This window comes from Lipotes vexillifer, unplaced genomic scaffold (assembly GCF_000442215.2).
Source record: "Lipotes vexillifer unplaced genomic scaffold, Lipotes_vexillifer_v1.1 scaffold1309, whole genome shotgun sequence".
In the NCBI taxonomy this organism is placed as follows: Eukaryota; Metazoa; Chordata; class Mammalia; order Artiodactyla; family Lipotidae; genus Lipotes; species Lipotes vexillifer.
Window position 1 is genome coordinate 134,460 of NW_006777513.1, and position 27,391 is coordinate 161,850.

The 27,391-nt window shown below is 39.4% G+C and overlaps 1 protein-coding gene across 1 annotated transcript; it reads left to right on the forward strand.

Annotated features, from left to right (window-relative positions):
• The first annotated feature begins 743 nt into the window (after positions 1-743).
• Positions 744-27,391, forward strand: CSGALNACT2 (chondroitin sulfate N-acetylgalactosaminyltransferase 2). The gene is made up of 7 exons (XM_007451157.1): positions 744-1,678; positions 3,862-4,078; positions 5,374-5,475; positions 8,749-8,927; positions 10,504-10,598; positions 21,108-21,189; positions 26,879-27,391. Exons 1-7 carry the CDS (start codon positions 1,018-1,020, stop codon positions 27,169-27,171), a joined length of 1,629 nt encoding a protein of 542 aa, XP_007451219.1. The 5' UTR covers positions 744-1,017; the 3' UTR covers positions 27,172-27,391.

A 27,391-nucleotide genomic window follows, 5' to 3' on the forward strand; every position in this document is an offset into this window, starting at 1 on the left:
TTTCCCTATAGATAAATATGTTCCTGTTTTTCTTTATATAGACTCCAAACTTTCCAGAGTTGTAGGAAATCTGTTGCTGTGTAATACAGTGGAAAGAATTATGTGATCTAATGCTCAAATAATCTACTGGAGGACTTTGGATGTAAAACTGTTTCTTAATGTGTTTTCCAGATGCCTGTGACCTTTTGAAATTGCTTTTCCTCCCAACTTAATTTTAAGGCTCTTAGATTGACTGAGTTGAGCTATAGAAAGTAGTGAAGTAGAATGGTTGAATTGAATAAACTGGAAGAAAATATCTCTCTCTAGAAAGCCATTATCAACATAACAAAAACATTTTACAGAAACTCCCAAATGGTGATATGTTATAGGTGGGAAATGGCGAGTTAATTGAAATATTATGTCAATAAAGAGTTATACGTGATGTAATTTTCAAATAGTTAGGGACCAATAGAATCTATCTATTGTAACACAAACTATGCTAAACATAAGTTTAACGTTTCTTTGATTCATTCAGGTTATGGATGTGTAGACATTCTGGTTGAAAGTATTACATGTGATATTTTAGTGTTTCATAAGGTATTTTTCTTAGTACTTTCTCCCAGCGTTTACTGAATATTCTATATTGTATTAGTGCCTCTCCTGGTGCTCTGCCTATGGTAGTCACATAGCTAAGTTTACTGAAGCTGTCAACAGTGTGATATACTTAAACAAAATTCTGATTGATTCTTATCTGTTTCTTTCAGAAAAATCACCACCCATGTCATGGATTTTATCTGATTGTGTAGATCAGATTTCCTTATTCTGGATATCATGGTAACAATATAGGAAAGATGCATTATTTCTCATTTCTGCAAGTAGAATTCACTGCTGAAGGAAGAAATTTTTTAAGCTACAGCCAAATTCATTTTGGTACCGTTTATGGAAATCCTGATTTTGTTTTTACCTTTTTATAACCTTTCGCAAAAGGTATGAACAAGCAAAGAGCACATCTCATTAGGCAAGTCCACATTAATAAGAATGCCTAGAAGAGGATTGATTCTTCAGACCCGGACCCACTGGCTACTGTTGGGTCTCGCTTTACTCTGCAGTTTAATATTATTTTTGTACCTTCTGGAATGTGCCCCCCAGACTGATGGAAATGCATCTCTTCCCGGTATCGTTGGGGAAAATTATGGTAAAGAGTATTATCAAGCCCTCCTACAGGAGCAAGAAGAACATTATCAAACCAGAGCAACCAGTCTGAAACGCCAGATTGCCCAATTAAAACAAGAATTGCAAGAAATGAGTGAGAAGATGAGATCGCTGCAAGAAAGAAAGAATGTAGGGGCTAATGGCATAGGCTATCAAGGCAACAAAGAGCAAGCACCTAGTGATCTTTTAGAGTTTCTTCATTCACAAATTGACAAAGCTGAAGTTAGCATAGGAGCCAAACTACCTAGTGAGTATGGAGTCATTCCCTTTGAAAGTTTTACCTTAATGAAAGTATTCCAGTTGGAAATGGGTCTCACTCGCCATCCTGAGGAAAAACCAGTTAGAAAAGATAAGCGAGATGAATTGGTAGAAGTTATTGAAGCTGGCTTGGAGGTCATTAATAATCCTGATGAAGACGATGAACAGGAAGATGAGGATGGTCCCCTTGGAGAAAAACTGGTATTTAATGAAAATGACTTCATAGAAGGTAATGTGAAAACAGTGTTGTCTATAGTTACGTTAGTATGACAAAATTCTGTTATTGTATGCTGATAATATGTCAGTCATTATCCACAGTATTAAAACATTTAAATTTTTACCCACTAAACTCCACCAAGAATTTGAAGTGGCTTTTTACAAAAAGTTATAATGTGATCATGATAAAATAGAAAATAAGGACCAGGGAAATAGAATAAATCTAAGTTTATATAGCAAAACACTCCCCAAGTTGAAGGACTGTTAGGATTGTATATGTATTTGCACGTATATGTATTTGCATTTATGTCTTAACTGGTCTTGATGTTCGTTTTTTATATTTTTTAAAATATATGAACTAAGGCTCAAGATTTGAAAACCATTTGCTGAAGGAAAGAAAAAGAACCTAATTTAGATTAGTGATCGTTCTGTATTTTGAGTGGAGGAGAAACACATGTCAGAACATCAAGAGGCATACATAGTTTTGAAAAGCATATTTGGCATTTGGAAAAGTAAAGAAATAAACCTATTTTCCTAATACAGACTGCAGAAAGGGCATAGGATTTTTATATGTCAAAATGGGACGTGACTCAAAAGTTGAGGAACACTTGTATAAATTTAAGATATTTGTTGATTAATATAAACAGGAATAATTATAAATCCCAACCCATCTCCATCTTAATACCCCCTGCTAGATATTTAATTGTAGACTTAAAACCATTTTGGATACAAATATGTCTTGAAAGTTCTCTTTGCTCGATTCTGTAAACAGTATACCACGTGTAGGTTTTTTTTTTTTTTTTTTTTGACCCTAAATCATCATGGGTATCACTTGCTGTAATATAATACCTTGAGCCTTTGGAGGCCATCAGGGAGGGCCTTGTGCTTTTCTGTGGCATTTTAGCTGTCTTCTCCCTATAGCCACCTCTTTTCCCCTGTCACTTCCTGCAATTTTTGATGGGTTGTTTCTTTCAAAACGCTTGTAATTTTTCTGAAAGCTCAGCTTTTTGTCTTTTCACTGTGTATGTTTGTAGCTTATGGCAGAATTGAAAGCTGCAGAGGAAATAAGATAACTAAGATATGTAAAACGTCTTCATGTCTGCCTGAAAAGGAAGGAACCTATGCCAGTTTTATATTCCGCAGCTTCTGCTTTTCTTATAAATCTCCTCGGATTCTGTTACTTACAGGATTTCTCTCTGCATGGAACACATTTTGTCCCTTGCTTTTCCTCCATTGTGCTGCTTCCCTCATCAAAAAAAATAATTACTGACAATGATTTAGTAACTCCTGTTTCTCTACCAGACTTCAGCTTCGATGTCACTTCTTCTGGGAGGTGATCTCCACCCTGCAAGTTTAAGATAGCAGTACTTCTTCTACCCTGTGTCCCATCTCATAGCACTTGTCATAGTATATGGCATTTCCCACTTCCTGATTTGTAGTTTCTGATACACTGTAAGCCTCAGGAGGAGTGGGACCAGTCAATCTTGTTCACCATTTTATTTCCAGATATTGACTGACTCACACATCTGTAGGTCTAACCTCTCTCCTGAGTGTCACACTTAAAAACCAGATTGCCCAATAGACTTCCATACTTTATTCCCAAAGGTGTCTCATATCACCATGTTTAAATTTATACTGATTTTTCTTTGTCTGACTTCATTCTCTCCAGAGTCTTGTGTGTTTGCATGTGTATATCACTATATTGTTATTTCTTTATTTTTCTGTCTTCCTCACTAGACTGACCCTTCCAAAAAACTGGGACCATGTAGCCTTCTTTATACCATCAGTGCCTGACACAAATGCACTCAATTCATTTTTGTTAAGCTGAACCAAGTAATAGATGATTTGACTGTCAGGTCTAGAATTTAATATTGCTAGAAGTAATTTCTTTATTTTCATCATTTGGTTTCTGTGTTGATAGACTCTGCTATTAAAGTCATATCTGGAAAGGAATCATTGTCATTTGGAGCATATTTCATGGGTTGAGTAATATAGCAGAGTGGTGAACATTTTTTTAACCTCTCCTTTTAAAGAAACAGTTGTTGTTGACTATACTGTGGGGATAAAATTTTCACAAATATATAAAAACCCTACAAGTCTGGTATCACACTTTTGATCTTTGAGTAAAATCAGTAGTCATATTGAACTTGTAAACTTTGACACGGAGACATCTTTGTTCCTAACTCTTTCCTTTAGGTTATTATCGCACTGAGAGAGATAAGGGCACACTGTATGAACTCTTTTTTAAGAAAGCAGACCTTACGGAATATAGACATGTGACTCTCTTCCGCCCTTTTGGACCTCTCATGAAAGTGAAGAGCGAGATGATTGACATTACTAGATCAATTATTAATATCATTGTGCCGCTTGCTGAAAGAACTGAAGCATTTGCACAGTTTATGCAGAACTTCAGGTAACTCCCGGGGCTTAGTGATTTGACTGAGCGCTCCTAAAAAAAAAAAAAAGCACATTTCATGCCATTTTATTTAATTTACCTTCACTGAGTATGATTACTTAGAATTACAGAACAATTTTTTGGGCTTTAGGGAACTTTATGTTTTGATATTCCCTTTTTTCTTAAGGCATGTATAGTATGTTGTGTTACAACTTGAACTGTGAAGTAAATTGAGGGTGACAACCATTAGAAACTAAATTTGATTACCTTTATAATTGTGTTTGAATTCATTTTAGGACAAGTTGAATTTTTTAAAATAAAGTTATTGACGTGTAACTTACATACAATAAAATCTACATATTCCAAGGATAGAGGTTTCATGACTTTTGACAAATGTATACACCCATGTAACTGCCTCTCCAGTTACGATATAGAGCATTACTATCTCCCCAGAAAATTCCCTGAGAACAATTTGAATTTCAAAATTTAAAGAAATTTTAGAAGTACAAATATTGAAGTAAACGTGGGAGAATGTTATTCCGTCTTGGGAAGCAGAGACTATAGCAGTTTTTAAAAGAATTTTTTTCTCTTTTTTAATCATTAAATTTGGATATTTTTAAATGCTGAAGTGTTAAAAAATTAACAACTACATATTAGGAAAGTTTTACTTTTTTGTTTTAATTGAACAATTGTCATGTTTTTAATACTTTAATATGATAGTTTTAATTCTTTGTAGTCCCAATCTTTGTTCTCATTGTTGTTGTTGGATGTAAAAGTTAGTTAACACAGTTCTGTTGCAGAATATCTAGAAGTCATGCTTCCAAATGAGTTTTATGTTTTTGAAGTTGCTCACTTGAGATCTGATTTCCTAAAGCATTTTTTAATTTCCTTTCTTGGAATTACCTTCAGATGCTACATTATTCTTTACAGTTACTAATCTCAATCATGACAAATATTTACTCCTTGATGATAAGTGTAATTTCTCTAATTAGCCAATCTGAAGACAAAGTAACTCTTGACCCCAAACTTGAGTTATTTATTTATTTGGTTTTGAACTGATTGAACTTATTTCCTTGACTAGCTTATAATTTGCTTCTGAAGGCAATACCAAAGCAAAAGTTCCAAAAATGTTTTGAAATATGGCAAAATTCAGCAATATTGCCAGTTTTATATTTACTTAAAGCTCTGTGTGATTTCATTCTAAATGAGTAATGTTTCATTTGTTTTCTTGTTAAAGCTTCATGTGATTGCTTTCTGAATGAGTAGTGCCTCATATATTTTCCTGAATGAACTTTATTTTTCAATTCTGTTAGGGATGTATGTATTCATCAGGACAAGAGAATTCATCTCACAGTGGTGTATTTTGGTAAAGAAGGACTATCTAAAGTCAAGTCTATCCTAGAATCTGTCACAAGGTTGGTGAGCCATGTCCACATTGAAGTCCTTTATATATAATAATAGAAGAATGAGAATTTCAGATACTTAATGTATGAATAATTTTGAATAGCTGCTGTTAAAAGTTGGCTGAGCATGTGAGTGGTGGTGCTAGTAAGTTCCTCATTTCACCCCTAAGTTCACTCTAAATGACTCATCTTCCCTTAACCTCTTAGGCAGTGTGGCATGATTAGGGTGCTCTCACTCTGCGGCCCACTCACCTTGTATATATTTGCCTCCATTTATTCTTCCATTTCCTTCTTTTTCAGCTGTTTCCCTTGTTCTAAATCTAATCCCTTCACTTGGATATCATCTCCTGAGCTTGTCTCTCTCTCTTGCTTGCCACTTTTCTTTCCTTCCATTTTCCTAAGTTCCTTCTCACCCTGCACATGAGCTTAGGTCTCCCCTATCCTTAAGAGACCCCCACCTGACTCTACAGTACCCAGTAACTGCTATTAGCTTTCTGTCCTTTCACATCTGAACCTCACAAAACAGTAGCTATCTAACCAAGCAACTCATATAGTACCTGGCACACAGTAGGTGCTCAGAGGTTTGAATGAATGAATTAGTAATTCCTTAATACTCCATTATTAATTCTGTAGCTTCTCAGCCTTTTCATCTCTAAGTTATGGGCCCAGAGTTATGACCTAACTGCCAAATTCAGCCTTTTCTCTGTGATCCTCTTTGCTTTCTTACATTTGATACCTAACCAGTACTTCCTTCTTGAACCTCTCCTCTGATGTTTGTAAAATTGTAAATATTTTGTAAATGTAGATGTGTTAATAATGTAAGATATAGGTTGATTGACTTTTCTGACCACATCAACTCTGTATCCTTTACTTGCTTCTTTACCTTTCTGCTAGTTGTGGCCATTCCCTAAGAGTCCAGCTTTGGCCGGCCATTCTTCTCGAATCGTTCAACTAACATTCATTGAGTCCCACCGACTATGTTCCAGGTACACTGCTCGGGAGTCTAACTGGGGTGGTTGGGATAGGACTGGGCACAGAGGAGGGAGTTGCAGTCCCTACCCCAAAGGGACTCTCACAGCATTGGAGTAGGAAAAACAAACACTGTCTCCTCCTCCGCCTTCACTGGCTCCTCCTCCTGATGGCCCTCTTTCAGTTCAGACGAAGGTTCTCGTGATTCCCTGGGCTTGATGTCTGAGGGCCAGCGTCTTTCACTCATTCTCTACCTCTGATTAATCGGTTTCTGCTCACCGCACAGGACCTCTGTTCTGTCCTTTCCTTGCTGCTGCCACCGCTCTAACCCACGCTCCCCTCCCTCCATTTCTTCCCTTTGTCTCTTCCCTCCTCACCATTTTCAGATCACCTACTAAGTACCAGTGACTCATGTTGGTATTACTGAAGTTGTCCCTGCATTAATCAAGACTCCTCTGTGGCAAATGACGGAAACTTATCTTGAATTTGGCTGAGGAAAATGGGAGCATTATTGAAGAATCTTGGATAACTCCCAGAATTAAAGGGATTATTATAACCAAATTTAATGAGAAGAAAACCAAAACAGCTTTGGTATCTTAGGGACTGGAACCAGAGACTTGAATACCATCAGAATTCTCTTCTTGTCTGTTTTTCTCTGCATGTTGACTTCATTCTCCTGTTGCAGATTGGCTTCTTCCACATGTGAGGTATATGGCTGTTGGCGGCTCTGGGCTCACATCTTCTCAGCTTTGCCATCAGAGAGGAAAGAGCTCTCTCCCTGATCCAGTTGAGAGAATGCCAGGGAAGGACTTTTGCCCACTCTTGAGCCAGTCACTATGGCCAGGTGGGGTGGGGGTATTTTGATTAGCCCAGCTTGAGTCTGGTCCTTGCCCCTAGGAAATTACTGCGGTTGGGGTATTCTGTGATTAGTTCCTCCACTTGGTGCTGGGAGTGTGAGGTGGTGATCAGCAGTTTCCCCAAAAGAAGGGAGAGATTTACAACCTATAAAGGGGGCAGGGGAGGCATGGGCACTCAGAGTACTTGGAGTCCACTCCATGCACTGTTTGAGTCTTTGCTTCCGTCTCTCCGTTTCCCATTCTATACTATTTTAAGAGTAATCTTTTAAAAATGTTCCTTTTTTGATCCAGCTGTTCCCTAGTGCAGCAGTTCTCCAACTTTAACATCAGTAACCTGGAGTGACTTGTCCCAGGAGAGACGCAGATGCTCAGCTCCTCCCCTAGTATCTGATTCAGGGGCCTGGGGTGGGGCCTGAGAATATGTATTTCTGACCTGTTCCCGGGGAATTCTGATGCTGTGGGTGCATGGACTTGGCTGTGATAAACCACTGCCCTGGTGGAAAGACCCTGACTCCTCCTTGACTTTAGAACACTGACCAAGTTCTTCAACTTCTCATGGAAGGTACTCCTTAGTCTGACCCTTTTCTGGTCTTCTCTCATTGTTCCATTTTAGAATCCCTGTGTTCCAGTTTGACTTGTCTGATTCCTGTTCTTTAAAAAAACTTTCTACTTTCTTACCTCCTTGCCTTTGAGAATAATTAATTGGAATGACCTTTACACTCACCGCCGAATTCAGGATTTTAACTAAGGCATAACTTAAATTCTGTTTCTAACGTCTTCTCTAACTACTTCAGACAAAAGCAATCTTTTTTCCTCAGAACTGCTGTTCATTCATTCATTCAGAAAATATTTATTGAACTCCTACCCTTTGAGGGGCATTGTGTCCATAGTAATGAACAAAACAAAATCCCTGCTCTCAATGGAGCTTACATTCTAGTGGGAGACACTGAAACAAACATTCCTGGTGGTACTGAGGAAAACAAAGCTGGGCAAGGGAATAGAGGTGAAAGAAAAGGGAGGTCAGGGCTACTTCACATGTAGCATGAGGGGATCCCTCTGATAAGGGGACATTTGAGCAAAGATCTGAAGAACTAGAGAGAAGAGCACTCTTTGTATGTATCATTCATGTGGATTGCATTATTTATTACCAAATATTATGCTGTTTTTCCATGTGTATATTTCTTACCTCCCCAGTAGGTTTTTAAGATCCTGAAGAGTAGTGGCCCCTCAACACTTACTAACTTCGCACCACTAGCATGTTGCCTCAAACGTGGGCATTTAGTTGACTGTCTGTCCCTGATGATGATGATCATACACATGAAACTGATCATTGTCTTTCCTTATATGAATGTAGACCCAACATAATAAATACCTGAAAGTAAAATATATTTTGTAAGTTGCATTAAGAGAGTCAGCTTTAAGTGGGACTTACCATTTGTTGTATGTGCTTTCCTCATAGTGAGTCTAATTTTCACAATTACACCTTGGTCTCATTGAATGAAGAATTTAATCGTGGACGAGGACTAAATGTGGGTGCCCGAGCTTGGGACAAGGGAGAGGTCTTGATGTTTTTCTGCGATGTTGATATATATTTCTCAGCCGAATTCCTTAACAGCTGCCGGTTAAATGCTGAGCCAGGTGGGTAAAATGTTAGTAGGTGAGTTGAGTGTAGAATTTAGAACAATGTCAGCACATCCCATATTTTGAATCAAGTTAATTATGTTTTTTAAAGGTTTTTTTGGTGTAATTTAGCTGGAATATTAAGTAGAAAAGTGAAAATTTGCCCCTCTGAAGTTCATACCCCTTGTTCTATTATGGCCAGATTCCAGTGTATACATTTGGATTCAGATAAACAAATGCAAAGAAATAAGTCTTGAAATTGACAAGGAGGAAGTAGCACCCATCAAAAAAGAGCAAAGTGATAGTGTGATGTGTGAGATTCAGAAGCACTGTACCTCAGGCAGGTGGTGCCAACACACAAGCAGGCATGCACTCACGCAGAGGTCTAGATACAGATGGTGCTTGGTCTCCAGACTGTGCATTTTGGGATGATTACTATACTTTGTTTTATGTTGTACGTATTTTTTGAAAATGTTAAGAGCAAATGACATTTTTATATATCAAATATTATTTTAAATGTGAAAAGGAAGTTTTCTATATTAAAAAAATCTCATAGTAAATGTTTTTTTATATAGAACTACTCATATCGTACAAATTATCATCTTCTTATTAATCAATTTGGTTAGGGATGGTTGTCAGGAACTTTCTGAGAGTCAAGTGGGTAAAAAAGGGTTAGATTTACCTTTTTTTTTTACCAGGCAAAAAAATATATTTTACATTATTTCTTTAATGTAAAAGAAATAGATTTGCCTCTGGGAAATTGAGCTCCCCTTCCCTAAGTGGGTTTTAATGAAGATGAGATGAACATCTGCTGGGGATCTTGTAATAAAAAGGCTGCCACATTACTTACAGGGTCCTTGACAATTTCTGAGTGCTACATATTATCACGTCTGATTGAGGCCAGTCTCAGCAAGAGGTTCTCTATTGAGAGGAGATGGGCTAGTTAGTTAGCCTTAAAGGGTCCCTTCAGTGCTAACAATCTGAATGCTAATGACAAGGCCTTTTGAGGGGGCTGTTACATCATGTATTTTTAACTCCATCTTCCCAAGTTTTTCAAATCTTGTTTAGATCTGTCTGCAGTTCTATATTCTAATTATTCTTTATGTATCCATTATACAATATCCTTTGGATTCACTGTTTTTATGATTCATTTTGAAGGGTGAGTTTAACAGAAGTTTCTAAGTTTCTTGGTGATTGTCAGAGGTTAACCTACATCTGTTACTGCTAATTCGATGAAATAATGATTAATAAATGGTTCACCTCAGAACAGGTGAGAGAATGCTTTTGTGCATCGCCCCAGAGTCAACGGGAATAAACATGTCAAAAGGGAATAAAGCACCGTTTAGTCTTTTTTTCTCTGTTCTTTTGCAAGGTTATAGTTTCATAGCCAAACTTACTGATATGTTATAAAATCATCATCATGTTCATCAACATGAGGTTTCAATAACCTGAACATTGATAAAATACAAAATAAAATAAGATCATCATATATAACAAAGAAACACTTTAACAAAGTCATAGTAGATATTACAATAAAGATCAGTGCTTTATTTTATTACTTCTTTTTGTGATGTAAACATATTTTAATTTATAGGTAAGAAGGTGTTTTACCCTGTGGTGTTTAGTCTTTACAACCCTGCCATTGTTTATGCCAATCTGGATGTGCCCCCGCCTGTGGAACAGCAGCTGGTAAGACTCTTACTATCGGTTATGAAAAGTCTCAGAGATCCTTGCCTGGTTCCTTTATGTTTGTTTCACAAACAGAAAACATAGTTTCAATTAAAAACTGTAGTTACTATGAACACACTTTCATAGTGTACTCCCTCCATAAAGTGTGATTCTGGCAGGAGGTTGCGGGGTGGGCAGAAAAGTTTAGGCTAGAGAGAAAAATTCAGATTCTAGATTGTGAAAATTGTACGGTCATTTCTACCAACTTATTTTTAGTAATACTAAAAATAAATTTTAATTTTAGAAACCTTACTAACTGGAAATTAAATCTACTAAATAAATAAGAAGGAATAATATACTATGGGAAGTTACTTAGAAAGTCTTGGAATGGGGATGCCATATATCAGAACTTACAGTAATTGACAAAGTTACAAAAGTTTTGAAAAAAATTTAAATAAATGTGTGGAATAATTTAGATTTACAGAAAAGTTGGAAAGATAGTATAGAGAGTTCCTGTACTTCACCCAGTTTCCCCTGTTGTTTACATCTTACATAGCCATGGTTCATTTGTCAAAATTAAGAAATTAACATTGGTAAGTTACTGCTAACTACACTATAGATTTTATTAGGATTTCACCAGTTTTTCTACTACACCTCCTCTTTCTGTTCTAGGATCCAGTCCAGGACACTATATTGCATTTAGCCTAATCTTCTATTGTTAACATTAAGAACAAAAAGGAAACAAATGAACCAAGAAGACAATTTAACATGTTTAAAAAGTGAAAAGTAACTCCGGGAAAGAAATAAAGATAAAGGTGGAAATTAATGAACCAAAAATAATAGATTGACAAATATAGGCGCTTATTCTTTATGTGCAGAAAAAATGTAATCATAAAGTGGGCAGATTCAGGGTAAAATAGAAAAAACAACAACGTACAAAATTAGAATAAGAAAACATTAAGAGAAATCTATTTCATATAGTAAGTTTCAAAAATTCTAAATAAAAGGAAAGATTTGAGAGTTTATAAAATATTAGCATGAACTAAATTCATGTAAATTTTTTTTTTTTGTACTTTTATTTTATTTTATTTTTGGCTGCACCACACAGCATGCGGGATCTTAGTTCCCTGACCAGGGATCAAACCCACGCCCCCTCCATTGGAAGCATGGAGTCTTAACCACTGGGCCACCAGGGAAGTCCCTCGTGTTAATATTTTATAAAAGCTCATGTTAGTATTTTATAAATAAAAGAGATGGAAGCTCTGAAGAGACGAAGAGCAATTTAAAATATTAGAACAGTTATCAAACATTTAACCTGCAGATACGTAGATATGTTTCACTGGTGAGTTTTTCCAAACTTTCAAAGAACAGATAGTATTAGTGCCATATGATCTACTTAATATATTATAAGAGGCCAGCATTATCTTCATACCAACCCGTGGCAAAGCATGTATACATAAACATACACACACACACACACACACACACACACACACACACACACACACACACACACACTTCTACCTTATCTGTAGGCCAGTATTACTTAGGAATATAGATACAAATGGGGTCAAAGTGGCAAACTGAGCATCTACATCTGCCTTATCTGACACCCTAAATCCTTTGTAGAAGTGAATTATTAAAAATAAAAAGGCATATTCGTATTGGAGAATGAGAGAAGTGCCATTAGGAGATCTAAATTTTGAGAAATTTCTGTAAGATGACAATAGTTGTCATAGGGTTGATTAATGGAGGAGAGAACAGTCTGAAACATATTCAGGACAACACTGAAGATGGGGCTGCCTTGCATCCTCTGAGCTCATAGAAGACAGGGAGTGGTAGAGTATCTGTGCTTCTCTGGAAGGTGTGCTGAACAGCAGGCATCACAGGCACTGACCTACAGGCTGAGGCAGTGTGTGTGGTCCCTGGAGCTAGAAAGGCAGGGTAGGGTCCTAGGAATACTGAGTTGTAGGGTGGATAGGGAGCCCCAGACTCCAGAGGTGAGCTGTTGTTGGCACATTTTGCCCAAGACCACGTTTAGCCCCTCCTTCACTATTGCTGGAGATAGACCCCTGTAATCATAGCTAACAACCAGGGGTTTTTGAACAATGATTTTTGAAACAAAAATGAGTAGCAGCTAACCACAGCTAGCCAAACATTTGAGGGAAGCTAACACAATGAAAGAGGCACCAAATTTTAATAAATAGAAAAATTAACATATGAGAATATGAATACAGATAGAAAACAACTTTAAATATATGTTTAAGGAAATTAGAGAAAATGTTAATTTTGTAAAACTATTTGTTGCTAAAAATAGAGTCAGAACTTGGAAATTGTGAAAATATAAAACTCAGTAAATGGGCTGAATAGCAGATGGTCACAGTTGAAATAGTTTATAAACTGGCAGACAGGCCAAGAGACAATGTGAGAGAAAAATTGAGATGTGGGAAATCAATTCAGAAGCTCCCAGATTGTTTAATAGGAGTTCCAGAAGAGAAAGAAAAGAGAATAGAGAGGGGAGGAAATAGAAGAAAACTTCAAAGAACTAAGAAAAGATAAGTCTTCTGGCATTTGAGAACAGAAGTCAAGGGACAATCCTAATAGTTTCCAGAGACGCCAAAAATAGCAAAACCTAGCTTGTCTACAAAGGAATAATAGGTTGGCACTCGCGGCCTTCGTGATAATATTGGTATTAGAAGATAATAAAATGATACCTTGAAAATTCTGAAGAAAAATAACTTCAATTATAGAATCCATATTTGACTAATTTGAGGGCAAAATAGACATTTTTGAACACTGAAGAACTCAGAGTTTATTTCTCACAGACATTTTCTAATTCAGCAGAATGAGAATGAGCACATTGAAAGAGGAAGACCTGAGAATAAAACAGTGGTCAGGGCCTTCCCTGGTGGCGCAGTGGTTAAGAATCCACCTGCCAACGCAGAGGACACGGGTTCGAGCCCTGGTCCGGGAAGATCCCACATGCCGCAGAGCCAAGCCCGTGCGCCACAACTACTGAGCCTGTGCTCTAGAGCCCGTGAGCCACAACTACTGAGCCCGAGTGCCACAACTACTGAAGCCCATGCACCTAGAGCCTGTGCTCCCCAACAAGAGAAGCCACCGCAGTGGAGAAGCCTGCGCACCACAACGAAGGGTAGCCCCTGCTTGCCACAACTAGAGAAAAGCCTCTGAGCAGCCACAAAGACCCAATGCAGCCAAAAAACTTTATTTAAACGCAGCCAAAAAAATTTTATTTAAAATAAATTATTTTTAAAAAGTGGTCAACAACAGCAAGAACCTAGTAAAACTTTAGTTTCTTTAAATAGTTGTTGATGAAACACATAATAAAAAATAAGTTAATAGCAATTTAGGATTAAAAAGTCAAAGGGTATATACATGGTATACATACATGTATGACCTAACTTTGTCCCAAGAAACCCAGAAGCAGCGCCATCTTTAGAGTAAAAGACATACCCAGCTCCCAGATCTTAGTGCTGGGACAGGAAATAGAGGAGCCTGGAGCATCCTGTAGCTCTAGAAAGTAAGGAGATATTCAAACAACAAAAGGATGAGGGTATGTCAGAGGGACACAAGAGCCTGAAAGGGCTCCCAGTGGCAAAGCTGGAACAATTTGAGCAACAAAATAAATAACCTAGTACTGGATTATAACGCCAGCATAAAATAAATATCCATGAGTCCATACTGATATAAATAAATTTGTGAGTGAGTAAATAATTAATAATAATGAATGAACTGGGTAGATTGATAGGTTGATTAGATTAGATAGGGGGAAAAGAGATCTTCCCTACCAAATTCTAAATAACTTATAGATACTCCCTTTTCCAGAAGGTGGAGCTAGGTGACTCACTTCCAAAGAAACTATGAAAAAAGAAAAACTGGTAGGTTTCAACAGAGAAACCTGGCAGACACCACCTTAAACCAAGTAATGAAGGTTAACAATACTAGTGTTGTCATGTACCCCCTCATATGATGTAACAAGAAAGGCACTTCACCCCTGTGGTCTTTCTTCCAAAAACCTATAACCCCAGCCTAATTATGAGAAAAACTTCAGACAAACCCAAATTGAGGGACATCCTATAAAATACCTGACCATTACTCCTCAAAGCTGTCAAGGTCATCAAAAACAAGACTGAGAAAATGTCACAGTTTCTCAGGAGACTAAGGAGACATAACACCAAATGCAATATGGTCGCCTGGACTGGATCCTAGAACAGAAAAAAGGACATTAAAGGAAAAACTGGTGGAATCCAAACAAAGTCTGCAGTTAGTTAATAGTAATATACCATTGTTGGTTTCTTAGTTTTGACAAATGTACCACAACGGTGTAAGATAATAACATTTAGGGGAAGCTAAAAGCTACAAGAGAAGTATATGGGAACTCTTTACTATGTGGCAACTTTTCTGTAAATCTGAAATTATTTCAAAATAAAAAGTTTATTTATAAAAAATTTTACTTGGAAAAACAAACCAGAAGAAGTGCAAAATGGACTCAACCTATGAGGGTGAAGAGCGAATATTCTTGTCTGGTTTGGGAGGAGGTGGGTGAAGAATGATTTGAAAGTGGATTCATTCTAAGATGTTGTATAGAAAAATAAGTTTAAGTACTTCCATTTCAAATTGTAGTTTCACCAGTTTGTAACCATTGCAAGTTATTTAACCTTTCTAAGCTTCATTCTTCTCACTTAAAAAGCATAAGACAAAAGTTTGCTCTCCATAATATTTAAAGTTGTATTAGAAGTAAATAGGAAATACACCAAATAGGAAAAAAATAGTTAAAAGGCATTTGATAATAATTCACAGTAAACATATTTAAATAGTCATTCTTACTAAGAATGCATTAAAACAGCAGTGTGATACTTTTCTTTTGCTGTGAAATAGCTGTTTTTAAAAACAGCCATGTGAGTGAGGCTGGTGGGGTAGGGGCTCCTCCGTCCCTGCCAGTGGTGTGGGAATGCAGGTGAGCTTTCTGGGTCAGGAGTTTTCAAACAGGTTCATCCCTCTGATCCAATAATTTCCGCTCCCAGGAGTCTCTCCTGAGGAAATAATCAGAGGTGTAGAGTAGCAATATGCATAATATTGACAAGATTGAAAGCAAGCAAAACTCTAATAATAAAATGATAAATTGAATTACAGTATATACTGTGGTGAATGTTGTGTGTCAAGAGGAAAATGTTCATGAAATGGAAATAAATACAACGGCGTAAACGTAGAGGTAAATGTGAAGTTAAAAAATGGTAAAAGGTGTATATATATTTTAGATATTTTAATGCTATAATAGCTAGTGTTTTTATGTACCCTTTTGTTCGTGCAAGGTACTGTGCTGTTTTTTATACACGTTAACTCATTTAATCCTGTAACAACCTTTGAGGTGGGTGCTATTATTAGCCCTATTTTACAGATGAGGAGACAGCTGTGCATGGATGAGTGCCCCTCCCCTAATGCACAGCTGGCCAGGATGGGGCCAGGAGCCCGGGCACTGTGGCTCCATAGTCTCCACTCTGTTATATTAGTTCATCAAATAGTGAATGTCCATTCTGTGCCAGCCATTATTCACCACTGTAACCCCAGCACGTAGAACCGTACAGATGTGATTGTTGTTCGCAAGAATCTTTAGTCTGGTAGGAAAAGACAGACAATAAAATCAATTAACAAATACCATGCAGATCATTAAAACAGGCTGCGTTGTGAAGAGTGATTAGGTGGTATCTGTGTTGCGTTGGGTCAGAAAGGCCTCTCTGAGATCGGGCTGTTGGAGGGGCTTCCGAATGAAAGGAGGGAACCTGCTACACAGTGACTGGGGAAGGCAGTGCCAGGCAGAAAGACAGCTAGTAGATTTTCTAAGGTGGCTGGAGCACAGGGAGCAAGCGGGCACAGAGGTGGGCCAGGTCGTGTAGAGCTTGCTATACCCCTGTAAGGGGTTTGAATTTTATGTAAGTGTGAGAGAAAGCCTTGGGAGTTTTGGTTCTTTGGAGAATGTAGCCAGTTAGGCTTTTGCAGTAGACCAGGGGCGGTGCTGTGGCTTGGGTGAGGATGGTGATTGTGGAGAAAGGTTTGGCTATGATTTAGAGACAGAACTGACAGAGCTTGCTGGTGGATTAGATGTGGGGAGTGAGGGAAAGACAGGTGTGGCAAGAGGAGAGATCAGGACTTCAATTTGAGCATGGTAGGTGTGTGTTGGTTATCAGACGTCCAAGGGAAAATGCCAAGTTGCCAGGGGGATTCATGAACCTGCCGTCTGTGAGCAGCTGAGGGCTGGAGATGTAGGTTATGTGTGGATAGCTGCATCTCCCACATGCTTAGGAGAAAGAATAAAATGTAAAAAAATATTAACAGTCAGGGGTTGTAGACAATATGAGTTTCCTTCTACTTTTCCTCAGTGAAAATGTGCTGATTTAAAAATCTAACAAAACCAATGACTCTTTTCCCCAAGTCTGATAATATTTGAAGAATTTTTAAAGAAACTAAAGTTATAAATGAAGTCATAATATTTATAAAATCAGAATTGACCTGGGGTAGAAATGTCAGAGTGGATGTTTTAATACTTTGCACCAGGATTATATATATTATATATTTTTTGACAAAGGAGATAAGAATATTAGAGCCCAATCTTGGTTTTGCCACAAAACTTATGCCTCTATAAATTTATTTATTCATTTAACAAGTATTTATTGAAAGCCTATCCTGTGCCTTGCATTGTTCTAGGTATAGGGATATAGCAGTGAGCAAAATTAATAGCGAGCAAAATTAACAAAAAGTCCTGCCCTCAGGAAGAAGCCTTCCGCCCCCCGCCAAATTTTAAAGGAAAATTTGTATTTTATTTATTAGCTCCTACTTGAGCCAAGTCCTCAGTACTGCCTGGTTCATTCTGTTTTCCGGAGTGGTTCTCCCATTCTGCACAGCAGCTTTTTCAGACTGTCCCACTCTTCTCAAAAGCTGCCTCCTCTACAGACCTGTATATTCCTATATTCCTGCTATCTGCAAGAACTTCCAGTCTGTGGTTGCCCTACAGATCACTGAAATTCATTGTGTGCAGAACCTAGCTCCATATCATCCATCTCTGGGCTGGTCCTCCCCTGCCCCCAGCCCCGTGTTCCTGCCTGCTCTTGTGGGGGAGGTACCGTCACATACCCATTGTCAGGACAACAGTCTGCTGTCATCCTTGGATGATCCTTCCGTCTCATCCCCTGCTCCTGCCCATTGAGTCACTTGCTGACTTCTGTCAATTCTGTGTCCTAAATCTTTTCTACATCCATCAAATTTTTTTTCTTTCTGGACATACCATGACAGTCTATACCACCAGCCTCTTATCCCCAGATTATAACTGTTGCCTCTTAACCAGCCTCACTGCCTCCATTCTTGCCTTCTTACCTCTTCTCTCTCCTTATCTCTTCTCCCTTATCATCCAGAATGATCTTCCAAAAACATCATCTGACCACATTACTCCTTTTGCTCCTACTCTTCAGAGAACCCCCATTACCATTAGAATAAAGCCCAAACCATGTGACCAGGCACACATAGTTCTCTCTGATGTGGCCCTGCTGATCCCTCTAGGCCAGGGGTCAGCAGTCTGTGGCCTGCAGGCCAGATCTGGCCTGCTGCCTAGTTTTGAATGGCCCATGAGTTAAGAATGGTTGAAAAGTATTTTTAAAAGGATAATATTTCATGGCACATGAAAATTATATGAAATTCAAATTTCAGTGGCCTTAAAGTTTTTTGGAACACAACGTGTTCATTTGATTATTTAATTGTTAGTGACTGCTTTCACACTACAGTGACAGAGTTGAGTAGTTGAGACAGAGATTCTATGTTCTGCAGAGCCTAAAATATTTACTGTCCAGTTCTCTATAAAAGTTTCCTGAGCCCTGCTCCACATTTATGGGCACCTCTACTTCTGACCCCAGTGTTTAGTCCCACCATCTTTCACCCACAGTGCTCTCTTCCATCACAGGCCTTTGCGTAAACCGTTCCTTTGCCTGGAACTTTCTCCCAGCACATCTTTCACTTGACTAACTCCTACTTATCTCTCAGATCCCAGCTCTAACTTCATTTCTTGGAGGAAGCTGTTTCAGGATGCTGCAGCCTGGGTGAGGTGCCTGCCTCTCTCCTCTCTGTCACCCTCCTCACATCCATATCCTATCCTCATTTCCCTCCTTACCCAACTCAGACTCCATGGTCAGCTGTTATCCACAACCTCTTTTTTGCCATACGCTCACCTCCTTCATCCCTCACTCCTTCCAGTGTTTTCTCTTAGAACCCTAACCTGGTTAAGGGCAACTCTGTCAACCAGGCCCCAGAGCAGCAGAATGTGGAGAGTGAGAGACACAGAGTCCCACTACACAGCATAGCTTTAAACATGACCACAGGCCTCAGGAGTCCCAGACTGCCGGGAAATCCTGTGCCTTACCCTAGTCCACCCACTCTTTGTCCTCCAAGCCCGCCACACTATCCTTCTCACGCCTCCCAGCAGCCCTCACCACTCCTCACTCTCCACATATCTGTTTCATTTAGAAAAGAGAAGCAGTCGGATGTTCACTTCCTTATTCTCCTGTCATGAGATCCATCGGCCTCACTGGCTCTGTATCACATTCTCAGCCTCTCTCCAGTCCCAGTGGAGGAACTGCCACATTCCTTCCTAAGGCCAGCTCGTCCTTTTGTAGTGAACTGCATGGAGCTCATCCCTCATGCCTAAACAAGGGCACCCCTCAGCCATTCTTCACTCTCTCCTATCCTAACATTTTGCCTCTTCTAGATCATTGCCATAAGCCTACAAAATACTGTAATACCACTTATGTTTGGAAAATGTAATAGCTGTTTCTTGACCTGGGGCCTCATTCTTCTTGCCCTTGTTTTCTGAGCTCTTGCCACAGTTGTTTCTTTACTGTTTGTCAAACACTCCAAGTGAGCTCCTCCCTCAGAGCCATTGTACATGCTTCTGGAATGATCTCCACATATTTGCGTAGCCCACTCCCTGATTTCAGTAGGGTCCCTGCTCAAACGTTACCTCCCCATAGAGGCCTTTTGTGGCCATTATATCTAAAATAGGCTTTCTGTCTTGCTCTTTGTTTAGCCTACGGCATCTTTCTTTCCAGCATGTGTCACCACCTGAGACCTATATTTACTTATTGGTTATTTTCCCATCAAAACGGAGGCTCTGTGGTAGCAGGGATTTTGTCACCTCTGTTCCCTGCTGGGTCCCAGCTCCCAAAACCAAGTCCAACAGATTAAACACTTGTTGAATGTATGAATTTTAAAAGGAGGTTTATCAAGCTTCAACTTTTACTTCATTCTGCAGGCGCAGTGTCATCAAAGCCCTGATTTTCTTTTTCTTTCTCTGCTTGGACTTCAGTGGTGACTGCTCCATTTTAAAGCTGGTTTCCCTCATGGTGGGAAAGGACTGCTGCAGTTCCAAACTTCACATCTATACCCTACACCAGGGGTTGACACACTTATTCTGTAAAGAGCCACATAGAAAATATTTTAGGTTTTGCAGACCATACAGTCCCTGTTCCAACTATTTAATAACTCTGCCATTGTACCACAAAAATACCCATAGACAATTTGTAAACAAATGAGTGTGGCTTTGTTCCAGTACAGTTATTTGCAAAGCCAGGTGGTGGTTGCTTACTCCTGCCCTACACCATCCAAAGAGAGCAAATGTCTTTTCTAGTAGCTCTCAGAAGAATGAGGGGGCTTTGTTTTCCAAAGTTCCCAATAGCCCTCCTGTTTTAGCATGTTGACCTGAACTTTGTCTAATGCCTAATCAGTTCCTAAGTGAGTAGGGTGAGACCGTCTCACTGGCGTAGCGTGCTCATGGCCCAGTCTGACGCTGCCAAGTGGAAGGAGCGTCCCTGAAGCTCACGGGCTGCATGGGGCCAGGTAATTACCAGAGCAAAACTTTACACAGTTAGGAAAGCGGTAGGGGAATGGATGCTGGCCAGGCACCAAATAAGGTCTACTGTGTAGAAGTGATCAGTGTATTACGGTATGTGCTTGTGCAACTGGTGTCCTCCTTAAACAGAATGTAAGCCCCCTGAGGTCAGGCATCAAATTCTTTGATTATTAGTAACCTTAGCTTGTACCTTGTACAAGCCTTGAACAAATTAAATTGAAAGTAGAGAACAAAAGTATGGGCACCAAGCGGGGACAGCAGGGTAGGGGGTGGGGTGGTGGTGGTGGGATAAATTGGGAGATTAGGATTGACATACACATACTAATTTGTATAAAATAGATAACTAATAAGAACCTGCTGTATAAAAAAAGTAAAATAAAATTCATAAAACAAAACAAAACAACAAAAAAGAAGTAGCAAGAATCCTATGCTCATGGGGATTACTGTATTTTTGTTGGTTTTGTAAGGATTTAATAATATAAAGGCATCTGATCCATTATCAATCACATAAATGACAGGAAAAAGTATTATTTGGAAAATATTTTAATTTGTTTCATTGTTGATTGAAACTACTTCTAGTTTTTGAGGGATTAAATTGAATTTTGTTTTTTAAACTTAAGGTTCACAAAAAGGATTCTGGCTTTTGGCGAGATTTTGGCTTTGGAATGACTTGTCAGTATCGATCAGATTTCCTGACCATTGGTAAGTATACCTTACATTTAAGGATAGGACTTTAGGTATATACTGTAATATGGCATTTTTATAAAAGGTCTCAGATCTAAATGTTTTCCTATTAAATTTTGAATGTCTGAGATTAGCTGAAGAGTCTGGAAATATGAAAGGCAAAGTGAGCTTATAATTAGTGTCTTTGAATAGAAAAATGAGGTCATAATGATAAAATAAAATACCCATATTTGCAGTTGTTTCGAGTACTCTTACAAAAGATCTGTACCTGGCTTTGGTGGTGTACTCATGAATTGTTACAGCTAGAAATAATGTTGGGCTATCTAGTCCAAGGGCTTTCATATTTTTTACTTGGAGAGGAAACCACCGATTTCTTGAACATAATGCAAAATCCCAGTATTTAAAACAAATGGGAAAACGCCTACTCTTTCTAGCTCTCGTTGAAGTTGGAGTGGGGAACTTGGAATCACTGGCTTAGTTATCCACTCCCCTAAACCAAAGCTAACCATGAAGAATCTCGTCTAAGCTACCTGCCCCACTGAACCTTTAGTCTCACCCAGCAAAAATTAAAGTATCAGAGCCTAGTTTAAGGAAGCAGGCTGAAACCTGATTCATTCATTCCATGTCTCCTGATTCATTCAGGGGCTACCTTTCCACAGCGTGTTAGAATACATGGTATATATATTTTTTAATAGAATATATTTTATGTATTTTTTAGGTCCATCTTATCTTCATTTTTATAATCAGCCATTTGTTTTGGAAATTCCTACACCTTGTCCTTTTTTTTTTTTTTTTTTTTTGGCTCATCTGAGTGGTAACACATGGTTATTTAGGGATAGTCAAATTTTTTAAAAATTTTATTTATTTATTTTTGGCCACGTTGGGTCCTCGTTGCTGTGCGTGGGCTTTCTCTAGTTGCAGCGAGGAGGGGCTACTCTTCGTTGCGGTGCACAGGCTTCTCATTGTGGTGGATTCTCTTGTTGCAGAGCACAGGCTCTAGATGCACAGGCTTCAGTAGTTGCAGCACACGGGCTCAGTAGTTGCGGCACACGGACTTAGTTGCTCCGCGGCATGTGGGATCTTGATCAGGGCTCGAACCCATGTCCCCTGCATTGGCAGGCAGATTCTTAACCACTGTGCCAGCAGGGAAGTCCTCCACCTTGTCTTTTTATCTCTGTAACAAATGATGGAAAATCAGCAAGTAGTAATAAAAAAGACTATTACGTGAAACTAATGCCTTTTTCCCTGATTTCTTGCTTAATAAAATAGTAAGGATACATCACTACCTTCTGACCTCTGTTATTTCTCACTGCTCCTTTCTCATTGTTTTTTCCTTGTATTTCTATTAGATACATGTTGGAGCAGTTAATGGTGTCCCACATTTCTCTGAGACTGTTCATTTTTCTTCATTGTTTTCCTATTTGTATTGCATAATCTCAATTGATCTATCTTCAGGTTCACTGATTCTTCTTTTGTTAGTTCAGATCTACTGTTGAGCTGCTCTAGTGAATTTTTCATTTGAGTTATTGTGCTTTTTAACTCCAGAATCTCATTGCTACCTCTTTATTAATATTCTCTTCTTAATGAGACATTGTCATCTTACTTTGTTACTTCTTTAAGCATGATTTCTTTTAATTTTTCTAACATATTTAATGGTTGTTTTGAAATCTGCTAAAACTGACATCTGGGCGCTCTCACAGGCAGTTTCTGTTGCCTGCTTTTCTTTTGGTATATGGGTCACACTTTTCAGTATTCTTTCAATACTTTTTTTAAAACTGGACATTTTAGATAATATTTTGTGTTGATTCTAGATATTGACTCCCCCTGCCTCCAGGGCTTGTATTTTGTTTTGACTTTGCTTATTCATTTATTAATTGACTTGGCTTTACTATTTTAGTGAATTCTGTCTCCCTACCCTCTGCCTCCCAACAATATGAAGCTTCTCATGTCACTCATCAGGGCATGTTGCACAGCCATCCTGGGATGACGTTGGATTTAGCGGGGCTCTCTTTGACTGTCTCTTTCCATGCCTGTTGATGTCACTCCTATCTATTAGGCTGCACTAATTTGCTCGCTGATTTGACAGTGCTCTGGGACATAAATTGCTCCATAGTCTGAACCAATTAAATCGAACCCTTTTGCAGGGTAGTTTTTGAGGTTTGCCTGGACCCCAGGAGGGCTGTGCACATGCCCTGATGTCTCCCTGCCTTAGCTGTCTCTTTGCCTGCCTCGTTCTGGTAAACTGGCTGGCCTATATTTTAGCTTGTTCTAATGGGGCTACCAGCCTCCTCTTTTAATTGTTTACCACTGAATCTCCAGTATTTTCAAGAGCCCCCTTAGGCCTGAATTTCTGCACATTCTCTTTTAAATAAAGTCAGTTCCTTTGGGAAAAGCTCTGGAGCATTTGTTCTTATGGACTGCTGCTTCCCCTGACAAAAAGCTCTGAGCCTCTGCTCCAGACCTGGGGGTGGAGATAGTGGCACACTTCTCTCAGAGGGTCACCCCTGCTTTATGAGCAGGACATTGGGTGGGAGCAGAAGGGCCTACTCCCTCTTGGAGAGCCTCTACCCTATGAATGTGGGCTGGGTGAGAAAGGGAGCCCCTGCCCTCTCAGCAGCACTTGTTTGCAGTTTAGCCTCTTTCATTTGGAGCTTCTGTTCTTGTCCCTCTTTCCTGTCCTTCTGGTATTCCCATTATACATATGTTACACCTTTTGTAGTTGTCCCATAGTTCTTGGATATTCTGTTCTGTTTTTTCTTTTCTTCCCCTCCCCACCCCCCACCCCCAGTCTTTCTCTTTGCTTTTTGGTCTTAGAAGTCTCTATTCACCTGTTCTCAAGTTCAGAGATTCTTTCCTCAGCCAAGTCCAGTCTAGTAGTGAGCCCCTCAAAGGTATTCTTCATTTCTGTTACATTGCTTTTTATCTTTAGCATTTCTTTGTGATTCTTTCTTAGTATCTCTATCTCTCTGCTTACATTAACCACCTGTTCTTGCATGTTGTCTGCTTTTTCCATTAGAGCACTTAGCATATTAATTATAGTCATTTTAAATTCACAGTCCTTTAGTTCCAACATCCCTGCCATATCTGAGTCTGGTTCTAATGTTTGCTCTTTCTCTTCTGATACTGACCAGGATTCTTAGCCTTCCCCAATCAATAGAAATTGACTAGAGGCCAGACAAGAAATTCATACAAGGCTTTATTGGGGCCCCTGCTGCAGCAGCCGGGGACTGAGAACAAAGGACAGGTTCCCTTGCTTGCTCACTCGCTGAGGCAGGGCGAGCTTGTTCCTTATACGTGGTGGGGGTAGGCGTGTGTCCAGGGGTCGGGCCAGAGGGGTGGCTTAGATGGTCTGCCCACCCCTTGGTGGGGTTGAGTGCAGGGGGTGTGCTCAGTTCCCTGCTTTTGCTCCTGACACCCAGTTTTTGCTCCAGGCTCTTTAGAAGTAGCAGTTGGGTTTTTCGATCTTTTGTATCTTTCTATCCATAATTTGCCCCAACTGCGCATTCATGCAGTTATTTTTCGTCCCATACGGTTTCTTTGTATTTTGCTGCTTCAAGGCGAGGTGTGTCCAGGTGTAAGCACTGCAGCACTGCAGCAAAGGGTCCCAGGTCCCAACCTGTCTCACTTCAAACTGTTTTTTGACTTTTAGTTTGCCTAATTTTTTTCCTCATAGCTGAACATGATGTACTGGGTAAAGGACACTGCAGTAAATAGGCCTTTAGTGATGGTAAGGTGTGGGAGAAGAGGAAGAATTCTGTAGTCCTGTGATAAGGTCTCAGTCCATCTTTAAGTGGGCCTGTGAGCCTGGACCATGAACTTCACAATCGTTTCACAGACACAGCCCCCAATCTTAGGTGGGACAGGATGGCTAGAGTGGGCTGGAGTTGCGTATATCCCTTCCCCCAGATAGGTTAGACTCTGGTAAAATAGTTTTTCCTGAGCACAGGCCTTATTAAGAAGAACAAAATGCCCTGACATATTTCAGAATGGTTACTTTCCCCCTCCTTCTGAAAGCGCTAGGGGATTTTTCTCCAGTCTTCACTGTGAGAACCTGGTAGACCTAGAGGTAAAACTCACAAAAGTGTGCAGGCCTCTCTGGAATTTTCACCTCTTAGACTTTTCCACTGAGCCTCTAGCAATTCATCAATTACAGTTCAGATTTTCCTACCCCAGTACTCGTTCCCCTGGAGATTTCTACTAGTCTATTTCTTCCCTAATAGTTGTGATTCTGTCTTACCCACCTATCTGTCTCTTCACAGTTTGCCCTGTGACTTTATTTCTCCGAGGGATCTGAAAAGAGTTGTTGAGTTTTCAGTTCGTTCAACTTTTTACTTGTTGTCAGGATGGAGTGATGACTTCTAAGGTCTGTACGTGCTGGACCAGAAACCGGAAGTCTGTTTATTTTTATACCATCTCTAATATTTGAGGAGCTTATTCGTATCTACAAGGAAGAAAAGCCAAGATATAATCAGACATAGCATTTAGTAAAGCTGTGACTATTTAAAGTAATATTTTTCAGAGATCTCAGGATTATTGTCATGCTATGAGAGTGAAATTAAGTGACAGAATTATTTGACAAAAGACATAATTTGGAAACCTAGCTTTTAATTAAAGAATTAATTTTTTCTCCATTTTTAAGAATCTTTTCTAGCTTTTCAAAAAACTCAAAATAGTTTGTATTCTCCATGCTTCTTTGAAGTTAGTTCAGCTTAAACCAGTTTGAAAATAGTGTGAACTCTATCTCCCTTGATCTAAGTAAGGCTCTAAGTGACATTTACATTGCCAGGTCTACTTGATTCTCTTTAAGTTCTTAGTTGAGCAGCACACACTTGACCATTTCTTTCTCAAGATGCTTTCCTCACTTCACTACTGTGATAGCACATTCTCCAGAATTTTCTCCTTCTTCTGGGGCTGCCTCTGAGTCTCTTTTGCTGACTTGTCTTTCTCTGCCTGTTTACCCTCTAGATATTGACATTTCTTAGCATTTAGACCTGGGCCCTGTTTTCCCTGTAAACTCTAGTAATTTCACTCACTTCCATGGCTTTAAATCATCTGTGTGCCCATTCTCAACACTATGTGTCCACCTTGGTCATTTCTTCTGTTTTCCCCTCTGGAAAGTTTTCTGTGACCCAGAAGAACTTGGATCTCAAAGGATAGAAAGAAAACATAATAAAACAGTAATGGGGCTTCCCTGGTGGCGCAGTTGTTGAGAGTCCGCCTGCCGATGCGGGGGACGCGGGTCCGTGCCCCGGTCCGGGAGGATCCCACGTGCCTCGGAGCGGCTGGGCCCGTGAGCCGTGGCCGCTGAGCCTGTGAGTCCGGAGCCTGTGCTCCGCAACGGGAGAGGCCACAACAGTGAGAGGCCCGCGTACCGCAAAAAAAAAAACATTAATGGTGGTGATATTGTGAATGATTTATATTTCCTTCTCCTTTATTTGACTTTCTAGAGGTTTTCTATAGAACTCTGAAGTTTACAAAGTATCCTCAAGTGTTTAATCTCATTTTGATACTCTCAACAACAGATTGTGAGCTTCTAGAGGTCAGCTGGTAACTGGATTTCTAAACCAGGATGTCAGTCCTCTACTTCAGGTGTCTTTGGATTATACCATGCCATCTCATTTGAAGCAGAATGTTTAAATCTTTATCAGGTTTGACTGTGCTCTGGCTGCCAGGCAGTTATTTAACAGTGTGAGTTTTGATCCTGCAGGTGGATTTGATATGGAAGTAAAAGGTTGGGGTGGAGAAGATGTTCATCTTTATCGAAAATACTTACATGGTGACCTGATTGTGATTCGGACTCCAGTTCCTGGTCTTTTCCACCTCTGGCACGAGAAACGCTGTGCTGATGAGTTGACCCCCGAACAGTACCGCATGTGCATCCAGTCCAAAGCCATGAACGAGGCCTCTCACTCGCACCTGGGAATGCTGGTCTTCAGGGAGGAGATAGAGACGCATCTTCACAAGCAGGCATACAGGACAAATAGCGAATCTGTTGGTTAATGTAATCAGTGACACGTTAGTCTGAACCACAAACCAATTAGCCTTAATTCCAATTCCAGATGCAGTGCCTCTTTCAGAGAAGACATGCTTATCTTTTGTGTTCTTGCTGATATTACTTTAGCAATTTAACTTAGTGTGAGAAGAAAAAGCAAGTTTTGCAATGCAGAGTCTCTGTTTTATGAGTATACTTCACTATGAAATCATTGACAAATCAAAATCT

What these genes read in the sequence shown, in the direction of transcription:
- CSGALNACT2 (XM_007451157.1), top strand. Translation starts at nt 1,018, where the DNA reads ATGCCTAGAAGAGGATTGATTCTTCAGACCCGGACCCACTGGCTACTG. An exon ending in TGAAAATGACTTCATAGAAG is followed by an intron (nt 1,679 to 3,861) that starts GTAATGTGAAAA and finishes TCTTTCCTTTAG; the next exon opens with GTTATTATCGCACTGAGAGA. An exon ending in CAGTTTATGCAGAACTTCAG is followed by an intron (nt 4,079 to 5,373) that starts GTAACTCCCGGG and finishes CAATTCTGTTAG; the next exon opens with GGATGTATGTATTCATCAGG.